Below are 26,980 nucleotides of genomic sequence, written 5' to 3'. Positions count from 1 at the left end.
ACTTGGGTGAATAGATGTTGAATGTGGACTTTCTTTAAGATGATCTAGAACACCGTGTTAGTGATATTCTTGGCACTAGTTAATTACATGCATGTTAAAAAAAAAATTGATGATGAATAAAAGCATGTTCCGCTCTTGTGATCTTGCTGAGTAACCGGGGCTCTTGTCTAACCAACTCGAGTTTCGCGTAAAAAGGTAAGACAATCTTGATGAACATACTAGGCTAGCTTAACTTCGAAGCCTTTTCAACTCGAGTGATTGATCCGAGGTGTGCTTTATCACATAATGCCCTAAACCAACTGGTTGGGAGTCATTGGTTGAGAACTTGTTACATGGGTTGACTAGAAAGCTTAAAGGAGTGAGCATTGCACGGGCCTAGTAAGATGAAAATAAAAAAAATAATAAAAAATAAAAAAAAATAATAAAAAAAAAAAGAAGAAGAAGAAGAAGAGAAGTATGTACATAAATAAAAGTGCCTTGGTATTACTACTTGACTGTTCTTGGAATTCTTGGAATGTGACTATGTTTGGCGCCTATGAACTTTTGGAAGCCAAATATTTATACATTTCTTCTTTGCATGCACTTAATTTAGATGAAGTGATTGAGTAGACGGATAATCTTCACTGAGTATATGTTTGGATGAAGTGTGGGGTCTCCACATCTTTTTGATTGCATGGCATTGATGTATATTGTTTCGATTCTAGCAATTTCCCTCACATATGTTTGATTTGAGTTATCTTGAAACGTTTGTGGGTGTCGTTCTTGTAAGCCCTCAGGAGACAAAACTCCTCCACTAGGGACACCTAGGGGTTTAACGGCTTGTTGCATATGCTAAATGCAATCGCGATTCCTGCGTTAGTGAGTTAGGATGTTAGTTGGTAGATGTACTTTGTTTAGTTTTACTTGAGGACAAGTAAGGTTTAAGTGTGGGGTGTTTGATAGGTATGATAATACCTATTGTTTTTGGTAGAAATATCCCCCTCTTAAGCTTTCTTTTGATAAATAATGAGTGTATTTATGTTTTGATTTGTATTTCTGATAGGTTGATTGCGGTTTGGATGAAAAGTGATGAAAAAAGGGCTGAACTGAAGAAAATGTCCACCGACCTTCGTGTGTTCAAATACTTATAACTTTTTGTCACGTTATCGGAATCAAGCGAAATAAAAGGCATTGGAAACTAGACATCTCAAGCTTTCCGTAGACGCTAAAATCGTGCAAATCGGACGTCGTATGGAGATTGTGGAATCATTCCACGCCTAGGCGCAATATTTGTGCACGCCCAGTATCACTTGTGCACGCCCAGTCCAGCGAGTTGGGCGTGAATTTGAAGTTGTGCACGCCTAGGATTGCGCCTAGGCGTGCGCCTAGGCGTGCGCCTAGGCGTGGTGCGCCTAGGCGTGAATACAACGCGCCTAGGCGCACAAGACAGTTTTTTGGTATGTTTTAATTCGCGAACTTGCCGAGCCGCAGGAGTTTTTAGACCTAGAACTGAGTTTCTGGAGAGCGAAAGCAGAGGGGGAGGCGACTCTTGGAGCTAGGAGGAGAGATTCTTCAGCTCAACTTGGATCTACTCAACTAATTGGGTTTATTCATGATTTTCTCATCTCTCCTTTTGTGTTTTTCTCTCATTATGTGTAACTAAACCTCTTGTGCCAAGGCTAGGATGAAGCCTTGGGTTTGATGACTTTGTTTATGACTTGATTTACATATATATGAGTTGATTTGGGTATAAATCTTGTGTTTCTATGTTTGATTGCAATTTCTTCATGCTTGTGGTGTTTGGCCAACACTTTAGGTTTTTGGATGAAATTGTTTGGAGAATTTGCTTAGACAATAATATGTCAAGTAGATTATGCTTCTTGAAACACTTGATTATGAATGTGTCTCCCTTTAATTAGGTGACAATTTGTATGAATTCTAATCTCCATAGAACTCCATGAATTCCTATGCATGTTTAGACCAATAAGATGGCTAGAATGTATTTAGGAATATCCGACCTAGACCAATAAGATGGCTAGTAATCGATTTTAGGGAGATTTGGCTTAAGTGCGCTAAAACCGACTTAGGTACGGATTCGTTATGCCCGAATTAGCAAATATGTGTGTGAATTTGTGTCATTGCAAGTCATTTCCCAAGGGGGATTCCAAAGCCTTGGTGTTCATCTCATTCATCTCATTTGCATTAGTTGCATCTTTATTCTAAGAAAATACCAAAAACACTTTGCTATTTGCTTGTCTTAGTTTAATTACCCAACCAAACAATCTTGAGTTGAACTTTACTTTTGTTTGCATTGTCCATACGTACATACAAATATAAATTTGGATTAGATATAACACCGTCCCTGTGGATTCGACCCTTGCTTATCATTGTGCTGTAGTCGCCGACTAGTACACTTGCTAGTAAGGTTAATTTAGACCCAACAGTGATCTCGACGAGGATGTTTATATGTCCCTTCCTCCCGGTTTCGGACAAAAAGGGGAGACACGAGTATGCAAGCTACACAAGTCTATATATGGCCTCAAGCAAGCTTCTCGTCAATGGTTTATCAAACTGTCCTCTGCTCTCAAACATGCCGGTTTTCATTCCTCCCGATCAGATCACTCATTGTTTGTCCGAACCCGTGGGAATTCTCTCACTGCCCTACTTGTATACGTGGATGACATTATTTTAACTGGCGATAATTTACAAGATATCGAAGACACAAAGGCTCATCTCATGCAACATTTCAAGTTAAAAGATTTGGGTGATCTGAAGTATTTCTTGGGATTGGAAATAGCGCGATCCACAAAAGGAATTGCTCTTTCTCAACGAAAATACGCACTTGAAATATTAGATGATTCTGGATACTTGGGAGTCAAGCCTGCAAATTCACCAATGGAACAAAATCTATCACTTAGCAAGGATGAAGGCGAGTACATTAAAGATCCTTCTTCTTATCGCCGACTTGTTGGGAGGCTAATATATTTAACCATCACACGGCCAGATTTGGTGTATGTAGTGCACATCCTTAGCCAATTTATGAACAAGCCTCGGGTCCCACATCTAGAAGCAGCCCACCGAGTCTTACGCTATCTTAAACACACGCCAGGACAAGGAATTTTTCTTGCTGCAAATAGTTCATTACAGTTGAATGCATATTGTGATGCAGATTGGGCCCGATGCCGAGACACACGAAGATCTACAACAGGTTTTTGTATCTTCCTCGGTCACTCACTCGTCTCATGGAAAACTAAGAGGCAAACCACAGTATCACGCTCCAGTGCGGAAGCAGAATATCGATCTATGGCATCAGTTGCTTGTGAAATAACTTGGCTTAAATATGTTCTACATGATTTGGGAGTAAGACATCCACAGGCGGTCAGATTGTATTGCGACAATAAAGCGGCTCTTCACATTGCCTCCAATCCTGTGTTTCATGAGCGTACCAAGCATATAGAGATAGATTGTCATCTTGTGAGAGAGAAGATACAAACTGGAACAATTAAAACCTTTCACATATCTACATTGAAGCAGCCAGCAGATATATTTACCAAATCTTTGGGTCTCCCGCAATTTTCAAATTTATTATGCAAGTTAGGAATGATCAATATCTATTCCAACTTGAAGGGGAGTATTAAGGATTATTCTCCTACTGTTGTTGCTTGACTCTTGCCTATAACGTAGCTGGCAACTTTATACTAATATTCCTCCATTAATCAAGCAGCTGATTATGATGACTAGATCAACGGGACAGAACCGCTAGCTGGCAATTTTATCTATTAAGGAAGATTTGCCAGTTAAGGAAGATTCACCAGATTAAAGGGGAGTGACCAGACCTTGATTGATGGTAATCATATACGTTGACTGTAATACTTAGAATAGGAAAACGTATGTCATGGAAGCTAATTTCTAGGAGTTAGAATGATCTCACTCTTGTATATAACATCGGTTTACATCATAATGAAAACACACTTTTTATTTTTTTACAACAATTACGTTTCTTTACATTGGCCAAGCCAATCAACAAAAGAGGATTTGAGACCGCAATCACCAGCAGATGACTGAAAAATATTCTATAGCAGGGAGATCGATCCACTGTTGACACAGTTAAGCCATTGGAATCTCACCACCAAATTTACAACAGCTACAGAGCTGCCCGTATAAGTTTTTCGGTAAGAGCTTTAGAAAGTCCCATCACGGTATCTGTTGTCCCCACCTGCGAAAGATCGAAGCAATGCCTACGTTAAAAGAAGTGAAGGAAGGAAGGTAAGTCTCAAATTCCTGATTCAGGGGTTGGCCTGGGGCATTTTAACCAGATAAACCAAAATCCGTTGTTCAAGAGAGAGAGCTGACCACTGCTTCAACAAAGGGCAATGTCAGAGGATGTTCCAGCATCAGGCCCCCAGCAACATTTAGGGTGATTCCTTCCTCAATCTGAGCACAGCTCATCACCAAACAAAGAAACTCATAATTTATATTTAGAAAAGAGTACAATAACGAAACAACATCTAAGAAGTGAGCTTATGTACAAAACTTACCAAGTCATCAATGACCTCATTTGGTATTTCATAAAAATATACCTGTAAAGAGAGAACCAATCTTATCTTCAAAAGCTACCCTTATGAACATTGGCTCACAGCAATGAATCAAATCATGCATGCACTAACGACAATAGATAAATCAGTTCCAATGGGGTTCATCGACAACAGTGAGATGTATAACAGAGCTGTGCGTCATACATATCTTACGTGGATATGGAATTATATATCCCATATTGAAGAAATTTATCAGAAAAGCACAAGACAATTATAAGCAAAACAATTAGTACCTCTGCTCTGTCCCATCCCCCTTTCCTTGTCCCGGTCTTGAGGTTGGTTACAAGCACAGATCCTACAACTGCTGCATTACCGCCAGAATAACCTGCAAATAGATGTGAACACAAATGGCAATGCAATGAGGTGTAAGAAAGATCCAGCAGCAAACCTTTGATAAATTCCCGTGCTTCTTCCTTGTTGCCTGGTTTCTCTCTAATTATCCCCTCATATACCACCACCTAAAAAGCCACTAGATATAGCATTAAGAAATAACTTCATATAAGTTAATTTGTCAACCAAGACAATTTTGCCAAATGATGAAAAGTTATTTTAATATTTTCCGCTCCATCTATTATTGGCATGTATATGCGCAATCAAAGGAGGTATAAAAGTGATACATCTAACAGACCGACCCAGCAACCGGCCACAGGATATAAGAACACTACTTCATGTAATAAGAGGGACACTAGTGCTTGACATCACTATTCAGCCAAATTTCACATTTTTTGTTTGACAACTGATCATTGGATGATTCCAAGAGGTTCATCAGATAGAAAAGGCTGCAAAATGCGGAGAATTTAAAAGTAACCAAATGTGCAACAGTCAAATCAGTACAAGTGTTGACCAAGGAAATTCCTCTTTAAGAAATTCTTCATAGATGGGTGCGATAGATTAGCTGCATTATTTCCATGGTATTGGCCAGAAATATATCATCAACCACTTCCATTTCAGATGTGTTAATGATCATATTATAGTTCAAGAAGGGGGGTAATTAGGTAAATGGAAACATATAACCAGCAAGGGATTGCCTGGACAGTAAGAACAGGATTCACAACTAAGTCAACTACTAATATCTAATGCAATCTTTAATAGAATCTAGAGACAATCATTTATTGAGGTAGAATCACCAAACAACTTGAAATTCCCAATTACTAACCCTCCAAATTGAGCCTGACGAACAAGAATTCTGTGCTTTAGCCGTTATCTAAGAGAGCAAGAAACTCCAACATTGTCATAACCTCATTCCCATAGAATTCTAAATGCTTATGCAGATTTTCTAGATAAACCATGTCTACTTGGAGCATTTAGTTATACCATGAAATTAAATGGAGGTAAATTTCAGAAAGAACAATTTTAATAGAAGCATACAGTGTCTGCGGTAATTAACAGTGTCGCGTGAGCATTCTCTTCCAATTTCCCGATATTACAAATCTTCGAGATGATGGCATCTGCCTAGTGGAAAAAGAATCGAGATAACACGCCATATTAATACAAGAATCACAAATTTTAAAAGACAATTTCCAATACGAAAATACGAAAAAGAGATTGCCAGAAACACTAATAGGCCCAGCATTGCTTGACTAAACTAGTAAACTTCAATAGGATATCCACAAGTAGGTGTTGGTACTTGGTAGTGAAGAAGTCATACCTTTGCCTCTGCTAAAGCCATTACCAATTCCTCTGGCTTTTCTTTCCTAATAAGCTTCTCATCTATATCTGCAGTCTGAGAATCACAAACCCAGTTCAATTACATATCACTCATTGACAATAAGAGAACAAAAATGAAAAAAAAAATTTGTTGGTCAAGTACGTACAATTATTGTAAAATCATAGCCCATTTCAGCTAATATTTGTCGCCGAGCCATTGACGACGAACCCAGAATTATCTGTAACGAAATATGAAGCTCGATTTAGGTTATACAGGCAATAGCACCATTAAAAATAGGAGATTCTGGGTTATGATTCTTCCATGAGAAATTAATAATAACATTAAGAGCATGAGAATGGATGAAACAAACCTTGAACGGAGATTCTCTCGCAGCCATCTCGCTCCTTCAGAGCTCTCTCGTGGAGCTGCTACCTTGATGACGAAGATGAGCGAAGCGAAGCGTGTAGTAGCCTGAAACTTATCAGCAGTCACCACGTGTCCTATGGGGTTCCAAGCAGTCCACGTGTCGTATGACAACACACGGCGTCGTTTAGAAAGAAAAGATCCAAACCCTTTTATTTAGCATAACCAAACGACGTCGTTATCCGCTTGCCCCTTTTCCAATCTTGTAAATACTTTCCCTCGCGTAATTCCCGCTCAAATCGATCGGTGTGTGTCTCTGACTCTCTCCGTACATCACTGCCATTTTCGTTTCGCGAGCAGCAATTGCGATTTCTCTAGCTCTCCGCTTCTTCTGTTATGGCAGATCCATTATATATTGTTCAATTGTGATATGCTGTTGATCTTGACTTTCTTTTCCTTATTCTTATAGTGAATTTCGCCTTCATATGTAAGTTGTGGACAAGGATTCTTAAAAATTTTGACTGCATTTTTTATTTAGCTCAAATTGGCAACAACGACAGACAATACATCTATTTTAACTTTTAAGCTTGAAAATTGAGCTTAACTGGATTAGTACCATATATATAATAAAATCCATACAACATAATTTTTGATTCAACAAAGGGACAATGGGTTCATCTGGCGTCAAAATCAAGCCAAACACACCCTATAAATAAGAACAATACTCAATTAGACATTTAAGGTGTGGTCTGGCCTAATCAACTTGTTTAGTTGTTAATACAGCCAAAGCACATTGAACATTCTCATTTAAATATGCACAATACTCAATTTAGATATTTAAGGTGTGGTCCGGTCTGATAAAGTAATCAACTAATTCAGTTACTAGTGCAGCCAATGTGCATTGAACAATCCACTTATAGAGTGCTCGAAAATCATTTGAACCATTTTTTAGGCCAAAAAATGCATCAAAACCACATCATAGGACTTGAAACAATTTTCAATTTGATATATTATGGGCCCAAAATGGATCACCAATGGCAAAGATACGTCTATTTTAGTGAACATAATTAAGTCAATTCACATTATATCCAATTTGTAAATTTTTATCAATTTATCTGTTCAATTTTTTTTGTATTGGTTTTTCTGGTAATTTGTTAAATTTTATACGTTCAACAATTTATATATTAAATTTTGTGTTTTTTCAGTGATTTGTTTAATTATATATATTCAACAATTTATTTGTTCAATTTAGTATTTTTGTGTTAGTTTTTGTGGTAATTTGTTCAATTTTGTGTTGGTTTTTGTAGTAATTTGTTCAATTTTATACATTCAACAATTTATATGTTCAATTTAGTATTTTGTGTAGTTTTTTTAGTAATTTGTTCAACTATATATATATTCAACAATTTAGTGTTTTTGTTTTAGTTTGTTCAATTTTATCTTTTCAACTTAGTGACGTTTGTGTTGGTTTTTGTGGTAATTTATTCAATTTTATATGTTCAATTTAGTGTTTTTGTGATCTTGAATTGGGAATTTAAATGAGTTTTTACTGATAATATGACAACATCGATGTCTGCTGAGAATAGATTGATCGTTGCGCCACAGCTCATATGATCAATACTCATGACCTTTTTCTAAATTATTTATTCTTCTAAATGAATTGAAAAATATAACTAATTATACGAGAGACAAAAAGTCAATTCATGGCAGCAGGCCACTTGATCACGTGCATGATTCTCAACCCACCATATATATACGTATGTGTATCTCAACGTATACAAAGTGATATTTCTTTTATGCACGTACACAAGATGACATTGAAGAAATAAATATCTATCCTGCAACTAACGAAGGATCTCTGAAGCTTCAAACCGGCATCGTATTATTGTCTTTTTGCTCCTGCTCATCAATTGTATCAGAAAGGGCCACACCTCTTGTCTCTGGCAGTCTCACCATAAAGAACCCAGAAACCAACAACAGAGCACCAAACACTCTATAAGACAGCAACTCATTATTCCTCCAGGAGGAAACAATTACTGGACCAAACACCGCACCAAACATCAAGGTCTGTCTTACAGCTGTTGTAACAAAGTTCCTCACACAAGTTGGGAACAATTCCACTGTGTATATCATAATTACATTGTATGCAGTACATGCACAGAAAAATGCTGCCAATTCCAATCCAATCACTATTCCTCCAATTCTTGCAAATGGAGTCATTATACCAAAAATCCCACCAAGTACACAAAGTGTGATTAGCGAACCTTTCCTGCTCCACTTTTCAATCATCAAGAAAGTCATAACACATGAAGGTATCTCCAATAGGGCATTTAGTGTAACACTCAAGTAGAGATTCATATCTAAGTTTCCAACTCCTAATGCCATACCAAAGTACCCCAGACCGATACAAAATCCAGGCACTAATAAACCCACCATCCGTTGCAATGCCCATTTTTTCTTGAACAATTTCTTGATCATTGACCAATGATTAGGTTTTGAAGTTTCTCCCTCAAGAGGCTTATCTAATTTGCTGAGCTGGCTTAGTAGTGCTGGATTACTTTTTGTGGAAGACGAAATGGTTTTGAGTACAACAATTGCTTCTTCATGACGTCCTTGCGTAAGAAGCCACCTAGGAGACTCACTAACAAAAAATAAAAGTACCAAACAGTAACAAAATGTTGGGATTGAAGTGGCCAAATAAAGTGATTTCCACGAAGAACCTTTGGTTAAATACGCAATACCAGGTAAGGACAAGTACCCTAAAGTGAAAAACAGCTCTTCCATGACCCCAACTCTTCCACGCCATTCCTTCCCTACCTTCTCCGTTAGCAATACTAGATTACATGTTCCGATCGGCACGCGACAAATGCCACAGACAAATCTCAAAGCCGAATAAACCCAAATATTCGTCGAAAACACGGTGATAGCAGATGTAAAAGACATTGCCAAACATGATAGGAATAACAATTTCTTGCGACCGATCGATGAATCAGCAAATACAGCCAGAACGAACCCGCCTAACAAACTACCCATGAAGTATGATGATGCGGGTAGTCCCGTCATGAATGAACTAGAACACTCTAATCCCCATGCGGACACAGTTGTCTCTGATGAGTGCCCATTCCAAGCCCAGGAAGACTTGGGGATGTTGCAGATGTTTGAGTTTGGGTTGCATATTGAAGAGTTACTATTGGTGCAGTGCCATTTAGGATCGGCATCAGTGAAGATACTGATGAATGTTTGTAATGAATCAAATAAGGATGACAAAGCCACTAGAAACGCTTGAACCAACTGTACCCAACCAAAACCACCCAAACTTTGCTCTATTATTTTGTCTACCGAATGGATGGTAGTACTTTCATCATTTAGAAAACTTGTTGGCTCGCCTGAATTAGCTTGAGCCGGCTCATGCTCAACTGTTTCACCGACTTTTAGCTTATTTTCTGGCTTAGTTGACTCAAGACAAGACAGCTCCAACATTACTGAATCCGTCATAACTGTGATTCCAAATGCCAAAGTATTGTTGTGATAAATCCAAAAAGTATATAAATTTATAAATTTATTTACGAAGATAACTTTTAATAAATCAAATTAAGAACAAAGAAATCTTCAAACCTGGGAATTCTAAGCCAGAGGGAGCAAATCCTGTTTTGTTGAGATTGGAGAAGGTGATTCTATAGAAAAACTAGCAATGCAAAAGTTTGAAGGTGTTAGGATGTGAGTATATGCCAGCGGGGGTATGGTATATATATATATATATGGACGTGTGCGACACTAAAAGTTGGCCAGCGAGAAGTTAGGTAGTCCACTCAAAGTTGGCTTAGGTAGTCCACTCAAAGTTGGCGAGTGCATGTGCAAGGGCAAATTGGCCACTAAATTTGAGGTTGGAATACACTTACACACTTAACTATTTGAAGTTCGTGGAGACTACGTATGAATAAATGTAGCCCACTTAAAGGGCTTGGGGTTGGACTGTTCCACATAAGATTACGTGTTATCTGTTAAAATAATACAATATCTACATGTCATGTGCTGTGCGCATGTTTTGAGGTCGGCTATGATAGCCCACTTGTTTAACTTCTTAATAGTTGATACACTTGTATTTATCTATATTACTCCTTGCACACGTTTATGCCCAATTGTTGGGGCGAAATATAGATGGTCGACATACGTACGCTCAACGTAAGGTATTGTGAGTTTTATTTGAGGAAACAATTCCGCCTCGCTCACTTGAATCCATGATTGGAGGGGAATAAATGAGTACCCAAGTCAACATTCCATCTACCGATGCAATTAACGTAAAAGACAAATATTTGTATTCTTAAATGTTGATCTTTCCAAAATTAAATAAAACAACCTTTTTCACTAAAAAAACATGGAGGCCTAACCAAGATTTCAATTAAGGATGCTACTACCAAGTGGCTTGTTCAATCCGGTTCTGGTAAATGTCAAATATTCAGACTCAAAAGGTCACTACTGTATAATATTATGTTATCTTTGGGATTACAATTGCTACATAAGATTATCTCCATTAATTTTTTTAAGAAGTAGCCTGTTCAATTTATCTAACTCTTTTATCAAGCCAAACCCTTAAGTTGTTAAAACTCCTAAAATGTTTCGTATCGGTTTGATGTAAACCAACGATGTAGTTTATAAGTGTGAGTCAACCCTTAAATACTTGATGTATCTTTTGAAAGACGAAGTCACGCAAGTCTTGAGCCTCATAACGTGAACAATACCTAAGCTGTGAATGGAGATAATTGAACTTAAATTCTCTAATCCCCCAACTTACCCCTTACGTGGTATTGAAATGTCAATATGACGAACCGATTTCCAAAGTAGAATAATCCATTCTGTCCACACAACATCTAAATTCTAAATTAGGCAAAATTCGAACCACATAATGAAAGCTTCACACACACAGAGTCTGGATGGTGACACAAAGGGTGGCGGGGACCTGCTGTATTTTTATTACAGCAGGTCCCGCTGTAATATATTTTTAAGTCAGCAAAAATTTTTATTTTTATTTTTAAAAATAATAAATGTGTAGTATTCTTCCTAATGAATCCAACGGTATATTTTTTGTTCGAAACAAAAATCATATTAAACATGAAAAATACATGACAATTTTAGACCGTCGGATATAAACACAAAACATTCGATGTCTCTATAGCGATGAATTTGATTTTTGTTTCGAACAAAAAAATGTTGTTGGATTCGTTAGACCAAATACTACACATTTACAATTTTTAAAAATTTTTAAAAAAATTCTTTGTGCTCCAAAAGAGTTATTGTAGGGTCTGCTGTAATTTTTACTACAGCATACCCCCGACACCCGTGACACAAAGACCAGGACCACAATAGCAAAGCAGAGTGTGAACTGTTGACTTGCCTTGCAACAATTGCGAAGGTTGGCGAATATACGGGGCGCCACAACACACAGCCTATTGTTTTTGACTAGCAAGTCAACAAAACGATTTGCACGTGGTCTTTTACTTGGGAACATCTTCCATAGTCATTTCGATCTCAGAAAGTTAGTTTGATCTTCATTTTCTAATACCCTTCAAGTTTGAACTTCTCGTCTGTTCTTCTACGTACTTTCTTGTAGAGTTAAAATTCGAATTTATAGAATGATTTTCAGGTCTTGACTGATTTGATGCACATATATCACTGCCCCTATATATATATATATATTTTTTTTTTTTTTATGATTAATTAGTTTTTCTTTCTTTAAATTTTTTTATCCCATCAGATTGGGGTAATGTAACTTTGGTTAGTGAAAGAGTTAACCATGTCCAACTCGGTCATGTTCAAATGTTTCGACTGGAGAACCCAAAGTTAAAAATTGTTTCAATATGCACACTCGAATAGATTTTCAACTATTCAGACAGTAAACAACTGATGTGGCATAAAAAAATGAACATAAGAAGTCTGTCCAAACAATTAGAAAGTTGCATGTGTGTGTATATTGGAATTTTCGGTTCCCAAGTTAAAACATGTGAACATTCGGTGGTTGAGTTGGAAATTGACAACTCTTTTTGGTGACTAAAAAGTTGCATATCCTATCAAATTGGCATGACCAAATCAAATGGTATATAAGCAATGGTTCATGCCCTCTCACACAACCAACTCGTCTTCTTGACCTAAGAATCAATGGGTACAACTCAAGAAGAACAAAGTCGTGCGGGCCTTTGGCCCAAAACATACAATATTTTTTGTAGTGTTTGAATATTTTCTGATATTTTTCAAATAAATTGATGTGCCTCCTACTTGTCTGATCGAGTATCGGTTCATAGTATTAACTGTATAAATTAACTCGAAGCATATGATTCGTATCTCAATTTCAAACTACCACTTAAGGAGTGGGGGTGGGGGAGAATCAAATCAAATCGTCAAAGATTTGATAGGAAGTGATATTCAACTAAATTTATTCATTATATTAACGGATTCCCTTTGTGATATAAAATAATTTCAAAACCCCATCTTAATTTATTTTACTAAGAATATATCGTGAAGATATTGTGATTTGTGAAGACAAATGAAAAACCATAGAAAAATAGTATTAATTCACGACTCTTCTTCGACAATATATACATACATATATATACAATTGTTTTGTACATTTGAACACTATTTCTTTTCTTGTGGTTGTTGAATTTTGACTAGGATATATATAATCTTTCTTTTGTTGACTGTTTTGAATGCCAATTATGTAATACAGGAGACACGATTGACTGATTTCATTGGTAGCTGCACATTCATGGGTCAACTGAAGAGACTTGAATAGTTGAATGAATTATAAAATTTTAAAAAACTGGCAAAAATTTAAGTACCAATATCTTACACGACCAATGACATAATTCATAAGAAGAAGGTGCACAATGATATGTCTCGATGAAGCCCCATGACTTTAGAAGAGAAATTTATTGGCAGATTATGTCAGATTACTATAATTTTCCTGTCTTTCTACACAAGCAAACAAAGCAAAAAAAATCACAGATTTCAATGTAAGCTCTTGGTACCCTTGCCGTTGGAATTTGAATACCCTTGGCAAGGGCCCCATGGGCTCTAAAATAGGGACGGTAAAACTCTGTTCGATTTGGATAATTGAATTTGTCTGATTTAGATTAAATCAAATTTAAACATAAGTTATATATCTGAAATTTGGGTTCAAACACAAAATTGTTGTCCGATTTAAAACAGGGTCCGAGTCCAAATACATAATCTTGTTCGGTTTACTTGTCTGGACCCTAACTCTGATTAAGCTATTATCCGATTTATTTGTCTAGATTTAAACAAATCCTGATTTGGTCAATTAAGTACCCCTGAAATTTAATCCGGGTTCGGGTCCGAAATCCGATCCAGAATCGACTCGGAACATATTTTTTGCCACCCTTATGTAAAATGATGTGGGTTGTCTCTTGGTGTATTTTTGTTAAGAAAAATCTGTAAATGGGTTCTGTGATATTGATTGAAGAGCCCAGTACCGAGCCACTATTTAAATTGGGCCTAGTTCTATGGGCATGACTGGTCACTTCTGTCCCAAAGCACAAGTCCATCAAGTTTTTAGCGGTTTGGGCTTCATTTTGAAGGATTGGACTTGGGCCCAAGCCGCTTCAACATAGACTTTTCTCTGTTCATCATATTGGACTTGTGTCCTATTTTCGCTTAATAAAGGCCAAGTGAGACCTGCAAGAAAGCCCATAATTATAATTCGTGAAGCCCAATTAGAAAGACTGAATAAAGCCCGTTTCAGGAACTCGGGCAAAGAGTTCAATAAATAAATTGATAAATAAATGAAAAAGGAATAAATTGTAACAGGAGTGCGGTCCAAGTGAGCGAACAAAGACCCTCGCGACGGCCAACACAAAAAACCCTAGTTCGCGAACGCCTGCCTCTCTATCGTAGTTACATTTCACTCGTGTATCTTCGGGCCTTACAGGATGGAAGGCTCTGCCGATGAGGCTGCGAAAGGAGTAGCTGCCCTAGCAATGGAAGGCTCTGATTCCGGACAACAGATGAGCAAGAAGTAAACGACTCCTATCACATTCTTTCGTTTTACATGCGTTGCTTGATTGATTTGGCTTTATTTTTTTGTTTGCTTTGTGATTTTTTTTTCTGTGGGTGATAGCGCACTCAAGAAGGCAGAGAAGAACCTGAAGAGGGAAGAACAGAAGAGGCTCAAAGATGAGATGAAGGCGAAGAAGGTAGTATGCACTGTACTTCCCTCTACTGCGCTGATTTTCTGCTTTTGTTTCATGAAACTGGGATAGAGACTGTCACGGTTTAATTCTGTATTATATTTTTCCCTACATGCTTTATCTCTGTTGAACTATGGATAAAATTGAGTACGGTGTGCCATTTATTGTTATCTTCTAGCACTGGCGTTGATATACTATGTATTTACTGGTCAGGATGCTGAAAAGCCCAGCTCCCAGGCTCAGAAATCTGCTGCTGCTGATGACGATAATATGGATCCAACGGTATATGTGTATTCTCCCTTATTTCATGTTTGTCGAATTTTATTTGACTTGTGGATTATAACCTTAATCGTTTGCTGGTTGTGGATATTTTATGTTTGCTTGTGAAGCAATACTTTGAGAACAGGATAAAGTATCTTGGAACCCAGAAGACCGAAGGGAAGAATCCGTATCCTCACAAGTTCTTTGTTACAATGTCAATTCTAAACTACTTGGAAAAATATGAAGGCTTAAGTAATGGAGAGCATCTTGAGGATATCTCAGAATCCTTGGCTGGTATTTCGAATCATGAGCTTCTAGTCATATGCATGTTATATGTTGAATTAATGTTCCATTAAGTTGAACTATTTCATTCTTTGTTTTTGAAAGGGCGAATTATGAGTAAACGATCTTCCTCCTCAAAGCTGGTCTTTTACGATTTACATGGTGGAGGTGCTAAAGTTCAAGTTATGGCTGATGCAAGGTATCTTTGAACGGAGAAAAATCAAAATTCTCATGAGTCTAGGTGGGGAGGTGGTGGGAATATCTTTGGTTTTTTCAGATTACTAACACTTGCAAGTTTATTTGCACATGCTTGCTTCTGAGTGTGAGTGCTTCCATGGGATGCGGATCATCTTGTGACAGGGACATAGAAATTGATAGTTGATACCAAAGTAATTTTTGGACAAATACAATATCATCATATATTGGTTTTTATGATTTGTATGTTAGATGAACAGGGCGTTACTTTTATGCCCATTGGCATGGCTTACCTTTGTTTTGTCAATAGAATCTGTTTTTTCAAGTGCTTCATGCTTGCCAACTACATAGCTAAACTAAAATATTACATAGGCTTGTATATGTGAGTATTGTTTCATCGATTCCCCAGCCTTTATTAGCCATGTCTTGCCAGGGAGGGTGATTACCTGGTGTCACTACTTCACTTTAGATGGTACTGATTAATTATTTTCTCCATCTCTGGGATTGATATGGATCATCTTGTATTTTGATGGTTCCTGGCACATCTTAATCTGTGACTAACAAGATATAAGTTTCTGTTACTGTAGCAAGTCGGGCATGGATGAAGTTGAATTTTCTAAGTTCCATGCCAGTGTCAAGCGTGGAGATATTGTTGGTGTTACAGGGTTTCCAGGTAATTTTTTACTTGCAGTTGGAATGCTACTAGGCAAGGCCTATGCTTTGTCTTCGTATCCTTTGTTTCCTTTTTGTTGAAACGTGACTCTTGTATTATCATAATTTATTTTTTGGATGTTTTCTATCATCTTTTGTAATATCATGTGGCCCAAAGGTAGAGTTGCAGATGTGCAACCTAGAGGTCACATATTCAATTCCTTGAAATAACCTCTACATATATTATGTGGGGGTAAGATTTGCTTACATCATGTAAGTTCCCGACCCTGCCCACTGCGGGCCTTGTGCATAGAGTTGTTTACTTTTTTCTTTTTACCTTTCAATATCTGTAATACTTCTTTCAGGAAAAACTAAAAAAGGGGAGCTGAGCATTTTCCCGAGAACATTCATAGTTTTATCCCATTGTCTGCACATGATGCCAAGGCAAAAAGCTGCTCCTGCTTCTGAGAATGCCAATATGAAGGTGAATGAACTTCCAATTTTTTAAAGAATTTGAAATTGGATGCAGTCGTTTCACTATGTCAATCTTTTTTATTGTTGAGCAGAAAATGAATGCATGGGTCCCAGGAAGTACCCGTAATCCTGAAACATATATTTTAAAAGATCAGGTACTTGTTGATGGCGATGATGATGTTCTTGCATGCATTTAGAATTCTCCTTAAGTGATGTTTTCTTTTTCTCTACTATAGGAAACAAGATATCGTCAACGCTATTTGGACTTGATGTTGAATGGGGAAGTTCGACAAATATTCAAAACAAGATCAAAGATAATTTCATATGTTAGGAGATTTCTTGACAACCTAGATTTTTTGGAGGTTAGCATTTCTTTGGCTGCTGATATTAAGTTTGTGCTGTCAGCACCTCGCTATTGTAGCTTGGCCTTTAATATCTGGTCCATTTATCTTTGCCAGGTTGAGACACCTATGATGAACATGATTGCTGGTGGTGCTGCTGCCCGTCCTTTTGTGACTCATCACAATGAGCTAAACATGAAGCTTTACATGCGTATTGCACCTGAACTCTATCTGAAGGAGCTTGTTGTTGGTGGACTAGACCGTGTTTATGAGATTGGGAAACAATTCAGAAATGAGGGCATTGATTTGACGCATAATCCAGAGTTCACCACTTGTGAGTTCTATATGGCTTTTGCAGACTACGACGACTTGATGGGTCTCACTGAGAAAATGTTAAGTGGTAAGTGTCAACTGATGGATGTTGCATAAGGTGGCTATGCCACTTGTCTCATTTTCTTTGGTTTGGACTTTTGAGGAGTATTTGAAATGTTTTCATGACCTGGCTGATTTGACGTAGGTATGGTTAAGGAGCTTACAGGTGGTTATAAGATAAAATATCATGCAAATGGCCTTGACAAGGATCCAATTGAGATTGACTTCACTCCCCCATTCAGGTTTGCAACTACTTATTCTATAATTTTGGACATTCAGAGGTGAAAACCTCATACCTGAGTATTTCTTATTAGTAGCAAGGAATTCCATTGAACATCTTAACATTTTATTTTTGTATTAAGTTATGGGCATTCTGACTGTTGTAGGAGGATTGATATGATAGAAGACTTGGAAAAAGAGGCCAATCTTAATATACCAAAGGATTTGTCAAGTGAGGAAACTAAGAAGTATTTGGCAGATGCATGCTTAAAGTTTGATATCAAATGCCCCCTTCCTCAAACAACAACTCGCTTATTGGACAAAGTAAATTTTGTTCTTCCCACTATGCATTTCCTTTGCAATGAATCTATCATCTTAGAAACTTTATTTGATGGGATGATACTTTTTCTAATCATGTGTGATATATTGCCGATGAAGTTGTGGTTGCATCTGTCTAATTTCACTTGCTGAAGTAACAAAGTGAGAGTTGCACGTAGAGGTTGAGAGCTAGGGAAACCATGACTGTAGGCAGACAGGAAAGCAGGATTGATGCGTTCTTTTTGAATTGATGAATGCTTTAGGGAATATTGTTTGATAATTATGGTTTATCCTAAATTCGCCATTGTCCTATTCATATAGTGGAGAATTGTAAGGATGTCGTAGAAAGTATGAATTATTGCTGTAGTGCTGAAAAATGATATGAAAATTGGGAATAAGCCGGCGGGTATGTAAAGGGCTGAATTATGGAGATTGTGGTGATTTTTGACTTTTCTTAGATCAATCAATACCGATTAATTTCTATGCAGTGATGAAATCCATCCATATGTGTTGTTTGGGCATTTTTGGGGGGTGTCAGGCTATGGGATTCTGAATGATGTAAATGATTGTCTATGCATCCACCTCCGGCAATTAATAATTTTTATTGAAGTGAATTGGTATAATGTATTCTCATTTGGATTTTGGGTCAAAGAAAAATAAAATAGTAGATTTCAACTCATTTCTCTAACAGATTAGTGCACCTGACTCTAAATTAGTGGACTATGGTGGGATAAAGGCTTATGATAAAATTAGATTAATGCATTTATGAAAGAAGTGCAGTGACTACCTAACCTGTAGAGAAGAGGATTTTGAAACATTTTATTACCTTCTCATGTTTTCTTCCTACTTGTGTTTGTGCAGCTTGTTGGGCACTTTTTGGAAGAAAAGTGTGTTAACCCAACTTTCATCATTAACCATCCGGAGATAATGAGTCCTTTGGCAAAGTGGCATAGAGATAGACCTGGCCTCACTGAGCGGTTTGAATTGTTTATCAACAAACATGAGGTAAGCTTATGCAACTTCACGATTAATTTCTCAGCTTTTGGCCAAATATTTTTCCATCTTTTTTTTTATCTTTCCAATTTAATGATTTATGCTTCCTGCATAATTGTTCCGCTACCTTGCAGCTTTGCAATGCATATACCGAATTAAATGATCCTGTAGTTCAACGCCAGAGATTTGCTGAACAACTAAAGGTATCAGCATGTGATGTAGCATTGAGCAAGTGTGGAATTGTGTTTTTTTTTTTGGTCTTTTATCTGGAATTTTTTCTCTAAAAATTGTATGAATATCAGGATCGACAATCTGGTGATGATGAGGCCATGGCCTTGGATGAAACATTTTGCACAGCTCTCGAGTATGGTTTGCCTCCAACTGGTGGGTGGGGATTGGGCATCGATCGGCTTGCCATGATATTGACTGATTCTCAGAATATCAAGGTTTGCACATCTCTTTCTCACTGTCTCTTGCTCCGTATATATTTGCATCCACGTGTTGAACAAAGATGTAATGTTTTGGCAACTACTTATTGTTTTATGTTTTTCTGTTACAGGAAGTTCTTCTCTTTCCTGCCATGAAACCCCAAGATGAACCACCTGCTAAAGGTATTTTGTAATGGCCTTTAATATGATGCACTTTGAATTATTTCTTCTTGCTTCTTTGATCTTTCCATCTCTGTGTGGGGCTTTCTCCTCTGTACAGGATTGAAGATCATTGTTCACTTTGCATGCAACTTGGATTTAAGCTGCATGTTTGCTGTTTTGTTTTAAGTTATTGGATTCCCCTAACTAGCAAGCTCTTGGATGTTTCATTGGTCTTTGCAGCAACCGAGTGATTTTCGATTGGCTAAAGCTTGCTGTCTGGCTTCAGTGACCGAACTTTGCTCTCAATTACAGACTAGCCTCTGAAATATCCTGCCCAGCTTTATTATTGGCGTATCATATTCTCTTGCTTCATTTTCATCTATGATGAAATTGTTTACTGGTGCAAATTACCAAGAACTGAGTGATTAAAAGATACCGAATGGTTTAGTCTGCCTTACCTTGCATATTGATTAGGCAATCTCAATATTAATCCTTGCGGGAGGAAATATTTGGTTGTAGATTATGTGGCATGGTGAGGTTTTATGGCTAATAGGTGATGTCATCAGATTCGAACCAACTCTTAGTTGATTTGAGTTATTTGCATGGTTTTTTGGTAGTCATGAATTTGAGACAATTTTTGGATTGACCCAATTTATATTACTCAATTTAATTTTTTACGCCAAGGTACTAAGAAGATAATTTATTGAAATTTTTTTTAGATTTTATTTGCAGAATCAATTGTAATTTTAAATTTAGTTAACCTTTTTTGCAAAAAAATATGTTAGTGCTTGCCTTCTCGTGTAAGAGTGTCGCCTATATGCAGGCGGTCCGAGAAACACCGTGGGCCCTAATTTTCCTCGATTCATTCCTGAACAAGGAGTACAATCGCATAAACAAAAGGAGGAGGAAAATAAAACAGAATACAAAGAGAGAGAGGCAGAGAGCTACAGAAAGAGGGTGGAAAAAAAAAGGACATCTGCCAATGGGCTTGTCAATTAGAGACATTTCATGGAAGTGATTGAACTACCTAATCCAATGGCCAAATATGAGTGGGCTACCAAACTCAGACATTTCAACTTTTTTTTTTTTTAGATATATATATTTTTAAAATTTTCATTGAACTTGTCAATTGCATTTGGTAGTCTCACATGGTTGTCATCTTTTTAAAATGAAAATTAACAAAGAAGAAGAAAGTTCAAATCACCGCCATGTAATATTAATACTAGTGTTTTTTTTGATAAACAATATTAATGGTACTAGTATTGTGATATTTTTGTGATGTCAACTAATAAAAGCTTACAGTCCCAAGCGTAGATCTTCCCCCTCAGGTTCTCCTTACGAAGAGTCTTCACATTTTGAGTCATAAAGCCCTAGGGAAGGACAGAGGAGTAGACGCTAGTTAGCTACTATGCCTAGGGAGACCTGATTTCACCGAGTCTAAAGTATGATTCCCCTCTCGAGGGACCTCACCTATCTCAATACTGGAACGTGTCTATTCAATAAGACACCATTTGCGCAAATAATTAAAGAAAAATGAGTTTTTTCCCGTAGAGGGATTATGAGAGATTTTAAATACCATTATAGGACTCAGATACAATTTTTTACTAAAAATGATATTTGACGTTGTTCCAAACAGCGTCATAAAAAATGACGTTGTTTGTAGTAGTGTTACTAAGGTTAATAGTTTTTTAAAGTAAAAGACGTTGTTTGTAATAGCGTTTTCATTATATTTTACAAATGACGTTTTTAATAACGGCGATAATGGTTTGGAAACAACAAAGACGCTGTTAATAATAGCGTTATTTTTAAAAACAATAATGACGTTATTAAAAACAACGTCATTCTAGTTTCAATTTGAAATGTACAAACTATTTATGAGAACCACAAAGAAACCTGTAACAAAAACATAAACAAAACCAACATTTTGTGGCAGATTAACACTTAATGAACAACATGAAATCATATAACATATGATACCAAGTCAGGTTTCTAATTCAGTCACACACTATAGTTAAGTAATACAATCAAAGCGGTTTACATGCCAATCCTCCGGGTACATGGCGGTCAAGTGCTAGGGGTAGTAGATGGTGCAGGTGCTGGAGCTTGAGCTTCTTGTGTCAACTGTGATTGCTGAATAGTGAAGTCGGTAGCAAATCCAGCACGTCCGCGTCCGCGTGCTCGACCTCATGTACACCAAGGTACTCGTGGTGTTCTACCTTCCCCAACATTTGTTGTAACATCAGCAAGACGATGTCCCTCGCCGAGCTCATCCGGAATATCGCGACAAGTTGCGAACCAGTTGTGGGCAACAACGTCAGTAGCATCATTAACCGCATCCCTCAAAGATGCAACAGCTCTCCTAGCACCCGCCAATGCCAAAATTGCATGCATACAAAAGAAAGATAAAGTAATTAGTTATTTGGAACAATGCACTACTTTATTTATAGATAAATGATAAAAGATTTGTCACCCGCTGTAGTCTACTTCTGTGAGGCTCATACTCCAATACCGGATGACTAGGGGCTGTAGCAATAGCTATAATAGATCGACATGTGATAGATGAATACCACAACATGTAGGCCTCGAGACTCGTATACGGGAACCGCTCTTGTACTACTTTATTTAACCGATCATCCCATTGGACTAGCCACTCCGCGTTCTGGTCAACCCAATTAACATCCCCGCGACCCCTTATGGTCATTTCATGTAACTTGTCAACGGTATCCACTGGATCAGGTATATGTTGAGATAGCCCGAACTGTCTCATAACACGATCAGGACAATGAAGCTTGACTATCTCGAAGCATATCAAGGGAACGATCGATCTCCATACTCGAGCATCCTCAACGCACACCATTGGTGCAAATGTTTGATTCCATGGTGTCGTCATTATCACCTTCACCAAAACATACCAGAATTAACATATCAACTAGGCTATCATCCCACAAATCAAGTATCAAACCTGACAGCAATTGAAAGTCTAAGCCTGAACAAAATCCAAAAACCTATATCAAAACTGGTAGCAATTTAAAGTTAAGCCTGAACCAAATCTAAAAACCCAATAACCTATGTCAAACTTGGCAGCAATTTAAAGCCTACTCGTGTCCATTGTACAGTGCCTAACCAAAATTATCATTCCAATAATACCAAATTCACTTATATCTAAAGCCACAATCTCACCAAACAAATTTTCACAATAATCATTAATCCACACAAGTAAACGAAATCCACATAGCTTGCATTAATCTAAACGAAACAACCGACTGTTACCTTCAGTGGATTTGTCACGGGCTGTGGAGATTGTCTCGGTGGAGAAAAAGAGGGGTACGTACTACTTTGATAGGAATAAGAAAGGACAGGACTCACTGTTGCTAGTGGTTCATGTGATTGAATTTTGTCTTTTTTGTTGTTTTGTTATCGTTGAGACACCTCTTTCGGTAGGGACTCTTGGAGATGATTGTCTGCATAATAAGCTTATGAAACTTCGCGATTAATTTCTCTGTTTTTTGCCAAATATTGTCCCCACATTTTTTTCCGCCTCCAATTTATGCTTCCTGTATAATTGTTCTGCAACCTTGCAGTTTTCGCCAGAGATTTGCTGAACAATTAAAGGTATCACCTATCAGCATGTGATGTAGCATTGAGCAGCTCTCGAGTATGGTTTGTCGCCAACTGGTTTTGGGGGATTGGTTATCCATAGATCCTTCTCTGACGCATTTCCCAATCACAAGCACAGGATTTGCTCCGTCAGGCTTAATTGCAGGTTTTTGAAGCTTTCTTTGTCTTCTTAAAATTTGATTTATTAGAACTTAACTCCAAGAATAAATTTATAATTTTTATTTATATTTTGATTCATTACAGCAATATTATGGTATTTGTGTTGAAGATATGGGAATCATAAATGGGCTAGGCCCAAATAAATGGCTCAATATAAGGAGCACCCAATAAGGGTATGTAATTTGATTTGGCCCATAAGGTTGTTATTTATGATAAGGCTCAAATCTCTTAATTGGATTTGAATTGAGCTTATCAGTAAATAACAACTTAATACTATTTCAAATATTAAATAGAATCCAAATACAAATTAAACTCTATCCTAAAAGATCTCTATATTAGGACGGTTGAAGAGTTTTTGACGTACACTTCTAAGAAGTACGTTAGCTGAAGAATTGGATACTTCCAATTCTTGAAACAGAGAGATCAAACACTTGTGAGAAGAGTGTTTATCAAGCTAACCTGTTTTATTGTTTAGGGTATTTGTGCTGTGTAATCGGTGACCGATCGAGTATTGAATCACCACAACCTGAAAGTTCCTGACAATTCACGCTACAAGAGGTATGTAAATTCCGCTGCGTACTTAAGTTGTGATATTCTACATTGGGGGGTGTTGCGAGAATCGAACTCGCGACCTCTCGCAACACCCCCCAATGTAGAATATCACAACTTAAGTACGCAGCGGAATTTACATACCTCTTGTAGCGTGAATTGTCAGGAACTTTCAGGTTGTGGTGATTCAATACTCGATCGGTCACCGATTACACAGCACAAATACCCTAAACAATAAAACAGGTTAGCTTGATAAACACTCTTCTCACAAGTGTTTGATCTCTCTGTTTCAAGAATTGGAAGTATCCAATTCTTCAGCTAACGTACTTCTTAGAAGTGTACGTCAAAAACTCTTCAACCGTCCTAATATAGAGATCTTTTAGGATAGAGTTTAATTTGTATTTGGATTCTATTTAATATTTGAAATAGTATTAAGTTGTGATATTCTACAATTTGAAACCACAATATGGCGGATTCAACAAGGTTAGAGTTGCCTCATTTTGTGTCGGCTAAGCCAGAAAATAAGCCAATAGACGGTGAAACAGTTGAGCATGAGCCGACTCGATCTAATTCGGTCAAACCTTCAAGTTTTTTAAATGATGAAACTACCCTCCTTTGGTAGACGAGATAATAGAGCAAAATTTGGGTGATTTTGGTTGACCACATGGGTTCATGCGTTTCTAATGGCTCTGTCATCCTTATTTGATTCACTACAAACATTCATCAATATCTTTGCTGATGCCCACTCCAAATGGCACTGCACCAACAACAATTCTTAGATATGTAACCCTCACTTCAACATGTACAACATCCCAAGTTTTCATTCTCCACTTTTCTATCAAATAGAGCACATTTAGTGTAACACCCAAATATATATTCATGTCTAAGTTTATAACTTCTGATGCCATACCAAAATAATACAAAATTCGGGTACTTATAGTGCCACCATCCACTTCAATGCTTTTTTTTTCCCCTTAATGCCGGAATTTTGTATCGGTTTGGGGTATTTTTGTATGTCATTAGGAGTTGGAAACTTAGATATGAATCTCTACTTGAGTGTTACACTAAATGCTCCATTGAAGATACCTTCAAGTGTTTTGCCTTTCTTGATAATTGAAAAGTAGAGCTTGAAGACTTGGGATGTTGCAAATATTGGAGTGTGGGTTGCATATTGAATAGTTATTGTTGATGCAGTGTCATTTGGGGTGGGCATTAGTGAAGATACTAGCGAATGTTTGTATTGGATCAAATAAGGATAACAAAGCCACTCGAAACGCTTGAACCAATTGTGACCAACCAAAACCACCCAAATTTTTCTCTATTATCGTCTACCGAAGGGGGAATAGTTTCGTCATTTAGAAAATTTGTTAGCTCGATTGAATTAGGATGAGTCAGCTCATGTTCAATCATTTCACCATTTATTGACTTACTTTCTGACTTACCTGACTCAAAACGAGGCAGCTCCAATGTTGCTAAATCCGCCTTGTTGTGGTATCAAATACCAAAATATTGTTGTAATTAATTCAAAAAATAAATAAAAATTATAAATTTAGTTTTGAAGATAAGTTTTACTAAATCAAATTTATAAAAAAAAAAAAAAAAACAAAGAAAGTTTCAAACCTGGGAATAAATCCTATGGGAGCAAATCCTGTTTTCTTGCAATTGGGAGAGGCATCAGAGAAGACGATTCTACAGATAAATTAGCATCCCCGTACGTGATGAACCACATGCTAAAGGTATTTTGTGATTAATGACATTTAATATAATGCACTTGGAATTATTTATTCTTGCATCTTTTCACCTCTGTCTTGTTCTAATTTTTTGGATTCCCCTTTCTTTGGTCTTTGCAGCAACTGCGTGATGTTCGAGTGGCTAAAGCTTGCGGAAGAAAACATTTGGCTGTCAATTATGTGGCATGGTGAGGTTCGAGTGGCCAAAGCATATTGGAACCAACTCTAGTTGATTGAGTTATTTGCATGAATTTTTGTTAGTCATGAATTTGAGACAATTTTTGGATTGACCCAATTTATATTCATCAATTTGATTTTATACATTGAGATATTAAAAAAATTAATTTACTCGAATTCTGCGTTTGGTATGGGGGTAAGAATTTGGGGGTATAATTTGTTACCTATGTAAATGTTACAAGGGTAATAATAATTATGGAGAATAATTTTTATCATTGTTTGGTAAAAAAGGGTGAAATTTACCCAAGCATTCATTACTCTTGTTTGTTACGGTTATACGTTACTGGAGTAATACCATTACCCTTGTTTGTTATTATTGTAATGAACCAAACTAGAAAAAAGTAACATCATGTTTCTTTTTTTTTTTTTTATTGTTACGACTATCATGTATCAAAATTTAAAAAATATAGATACATATGCATATATATATATACACACACAGACAGACACATATTATATATATATATAAGTTTCTAGTGTGAAATTCTTCTCGTTGGAGTTTATTTTCAATTACCATGTGTGAGGAGTTTTTTGGGGATTTAATTAAGGGGATAATAGGTTAGAGTAAAACTGCCTATTACTTTTTATTACCCAGGTCCCCCCACCAGTAAACTTTATGTATAAAAAATAAGCTCAATTACTAAAATTTATTACAGGAGTAAAAATTATACTAACATAACAAACACAAATAAACTTAAAATTTAATTACCCTTGTAACCATTACGCCCCATTACCCCTCTACCAAACGCACCATTAATGATAATTTGAAATTTAGTTCGTTTTTCTTTTTTTGAAATTTTAGTGTCTACCTTCTTGTACAAGCGGTCGTATAACAAACCATCAAGTGGGGGCTAGACCCGAGAAACACCATAGGCCTACAATGGTGAATGGGCAATTAAGCCATCAAATTTTCCATCAAATTTTTTTAAGAATGCTGATTTGTGGAGTTTAATGGAGAATGAATGTGTGTCTCTCACAATGGTACAATTTTTTCCACCAAAATCCATATCTTCATAAAGCAAGAGTGAACCCTTGTCTTCTTTTGACTATGAGGATATCGACCTTTTTGAGTCAGGGTTATGCATTAAAAGTGCCGAGGAACTCTTCTCTTCTTTTAACTCTATTAAGTGTATCCATGTTAAGCGCACAACCAATCAAGTAGCTGATGCTTTGACAAGGGCCTTGTTATGTAATGGAGTATGTAA

General features: G+C 37.0%; 3 protein-coding genes across 4 annotated transcripts; 1 reads left to right on the top strand and 2 right to left on the bottom strand.

Moving 5' to 3' along the window:
- Positions 1–3,987: 3,987 nt before the first annotated feature.
- Positions 3,988–6,746, bottom strand: LOC120001342 (7-methyl-GTP pyrophosphatase). Of its 2 annotated transcripts, XM_038849624.1 has the most exons (9): positions 6,593–6,746; positions 6,389–6,460; positions 6,223–6,297; positions 5,943–6,026; positions 4,963–5,032; positions 4,808–4,899; positions 4,518–4,559; positions 4,333–4,413; positions 3,988–4,195 (listed from the first exon to the last, which is right to left on the bottom strand). In XM_038849624.1, the coding sequence occupies exons 1-9, from the start codon at positions 6,617–6,619 to the stop codon at positions 4,124–4,126; spliced, it is 615 nt and encodes a 204-aa protein (XP_038705552.1). In that variant the 5' UTR covers positions 6,620–6,746; the 3' UTR covers positions 3,988–4,123. The 2 variants fall into 2 exon arrangements, with proteins under 2 accessions (XP_038705552.1, XP_038705546.1); XM_038849618.1 differs by having other exon boundaries at positions 4,808–5,032.
- Positions 6,747–8,241: 1,495 nt separating this feature from the next.
- On the bottom strand, positions 8,242–10,321 carry LOC120010472 (organic cation/carnitine transporter 2-like). The gene is made up of 2 exons (XM_038861289.1): positions 10,201–10,321; positions 8,242–10,082 (listed from the first exon to the last, which is right to left on the bottom strand). The coding sequence occupies exon 2, from the start codon at positions 10,078–10,080 to the stop codon at positions 8,452–8,454; it is 1,629 nt and encodes a 542-aa protein (XP_038717217.1). The 5' UTR covers positions 10,081–10,082; positions 10,201–10,321; the 3' UTR covers positions 8,242–8,451.
- A 4,078-nt stretch (positions 10,322–14,399) lies between these two features.
- LOC120001320 (lysine--tRNA ligase, cytoplasmic-like) lies at positions 14,400–20,159 on the top strand. Its single transcript, XM_038849585.1, has 17 exons — positions 14,400–14,614; positions 14,717–14,792; positions 15,000–15,068; positions 15,176–15,341; positions 15,435–15,528; positions 16,112–16,197; positions 16,541–16,659; positions 16,742–16,804; positions 16,886–17,011; positions 17,108–17,390; positions 17,508–17,604; positions 17,749–17,905; positions 18,761–18,904; positions 19,027–19,095; positions 19,195–19,338; positions 19,452–19,503; positions 19,723–20,159. Exons 1-17 carry the CDS (start codon positions 14,529–14,531, stop codon positions 19,731–19,733), a joined length of 1,842 nt encoding a protein of 613 aa, XP_038705513.1. The 5' UTR covers positions 14,400–14,528; the 3' UTR covers positions 19,734–20,159.
- Positions 20,160–26,980: the final 6,821 nt, after the last annotated feature.

This window comes from Tripterygium wilfordii, chromosome 1 (assembly GCF_013401445.1).
Source record: "Tripterygium wilfordii isolate XIE 37 chromosome 1, ASM1340144v1, whole genome shotgun sequence".
Taxonomy (NCBI): Eukaryota; Viridiplantae; Streptophyta; class Magnoliopsida; order Celastrales; family Celastraceae; genus Tripterygium; species Tripterygium wilfordii.
The sequence above is the reverse complement of the archived record's forward strand: the minus strand, read 5'-3'. Positions and strand labels throughout refer to the sequence as shown.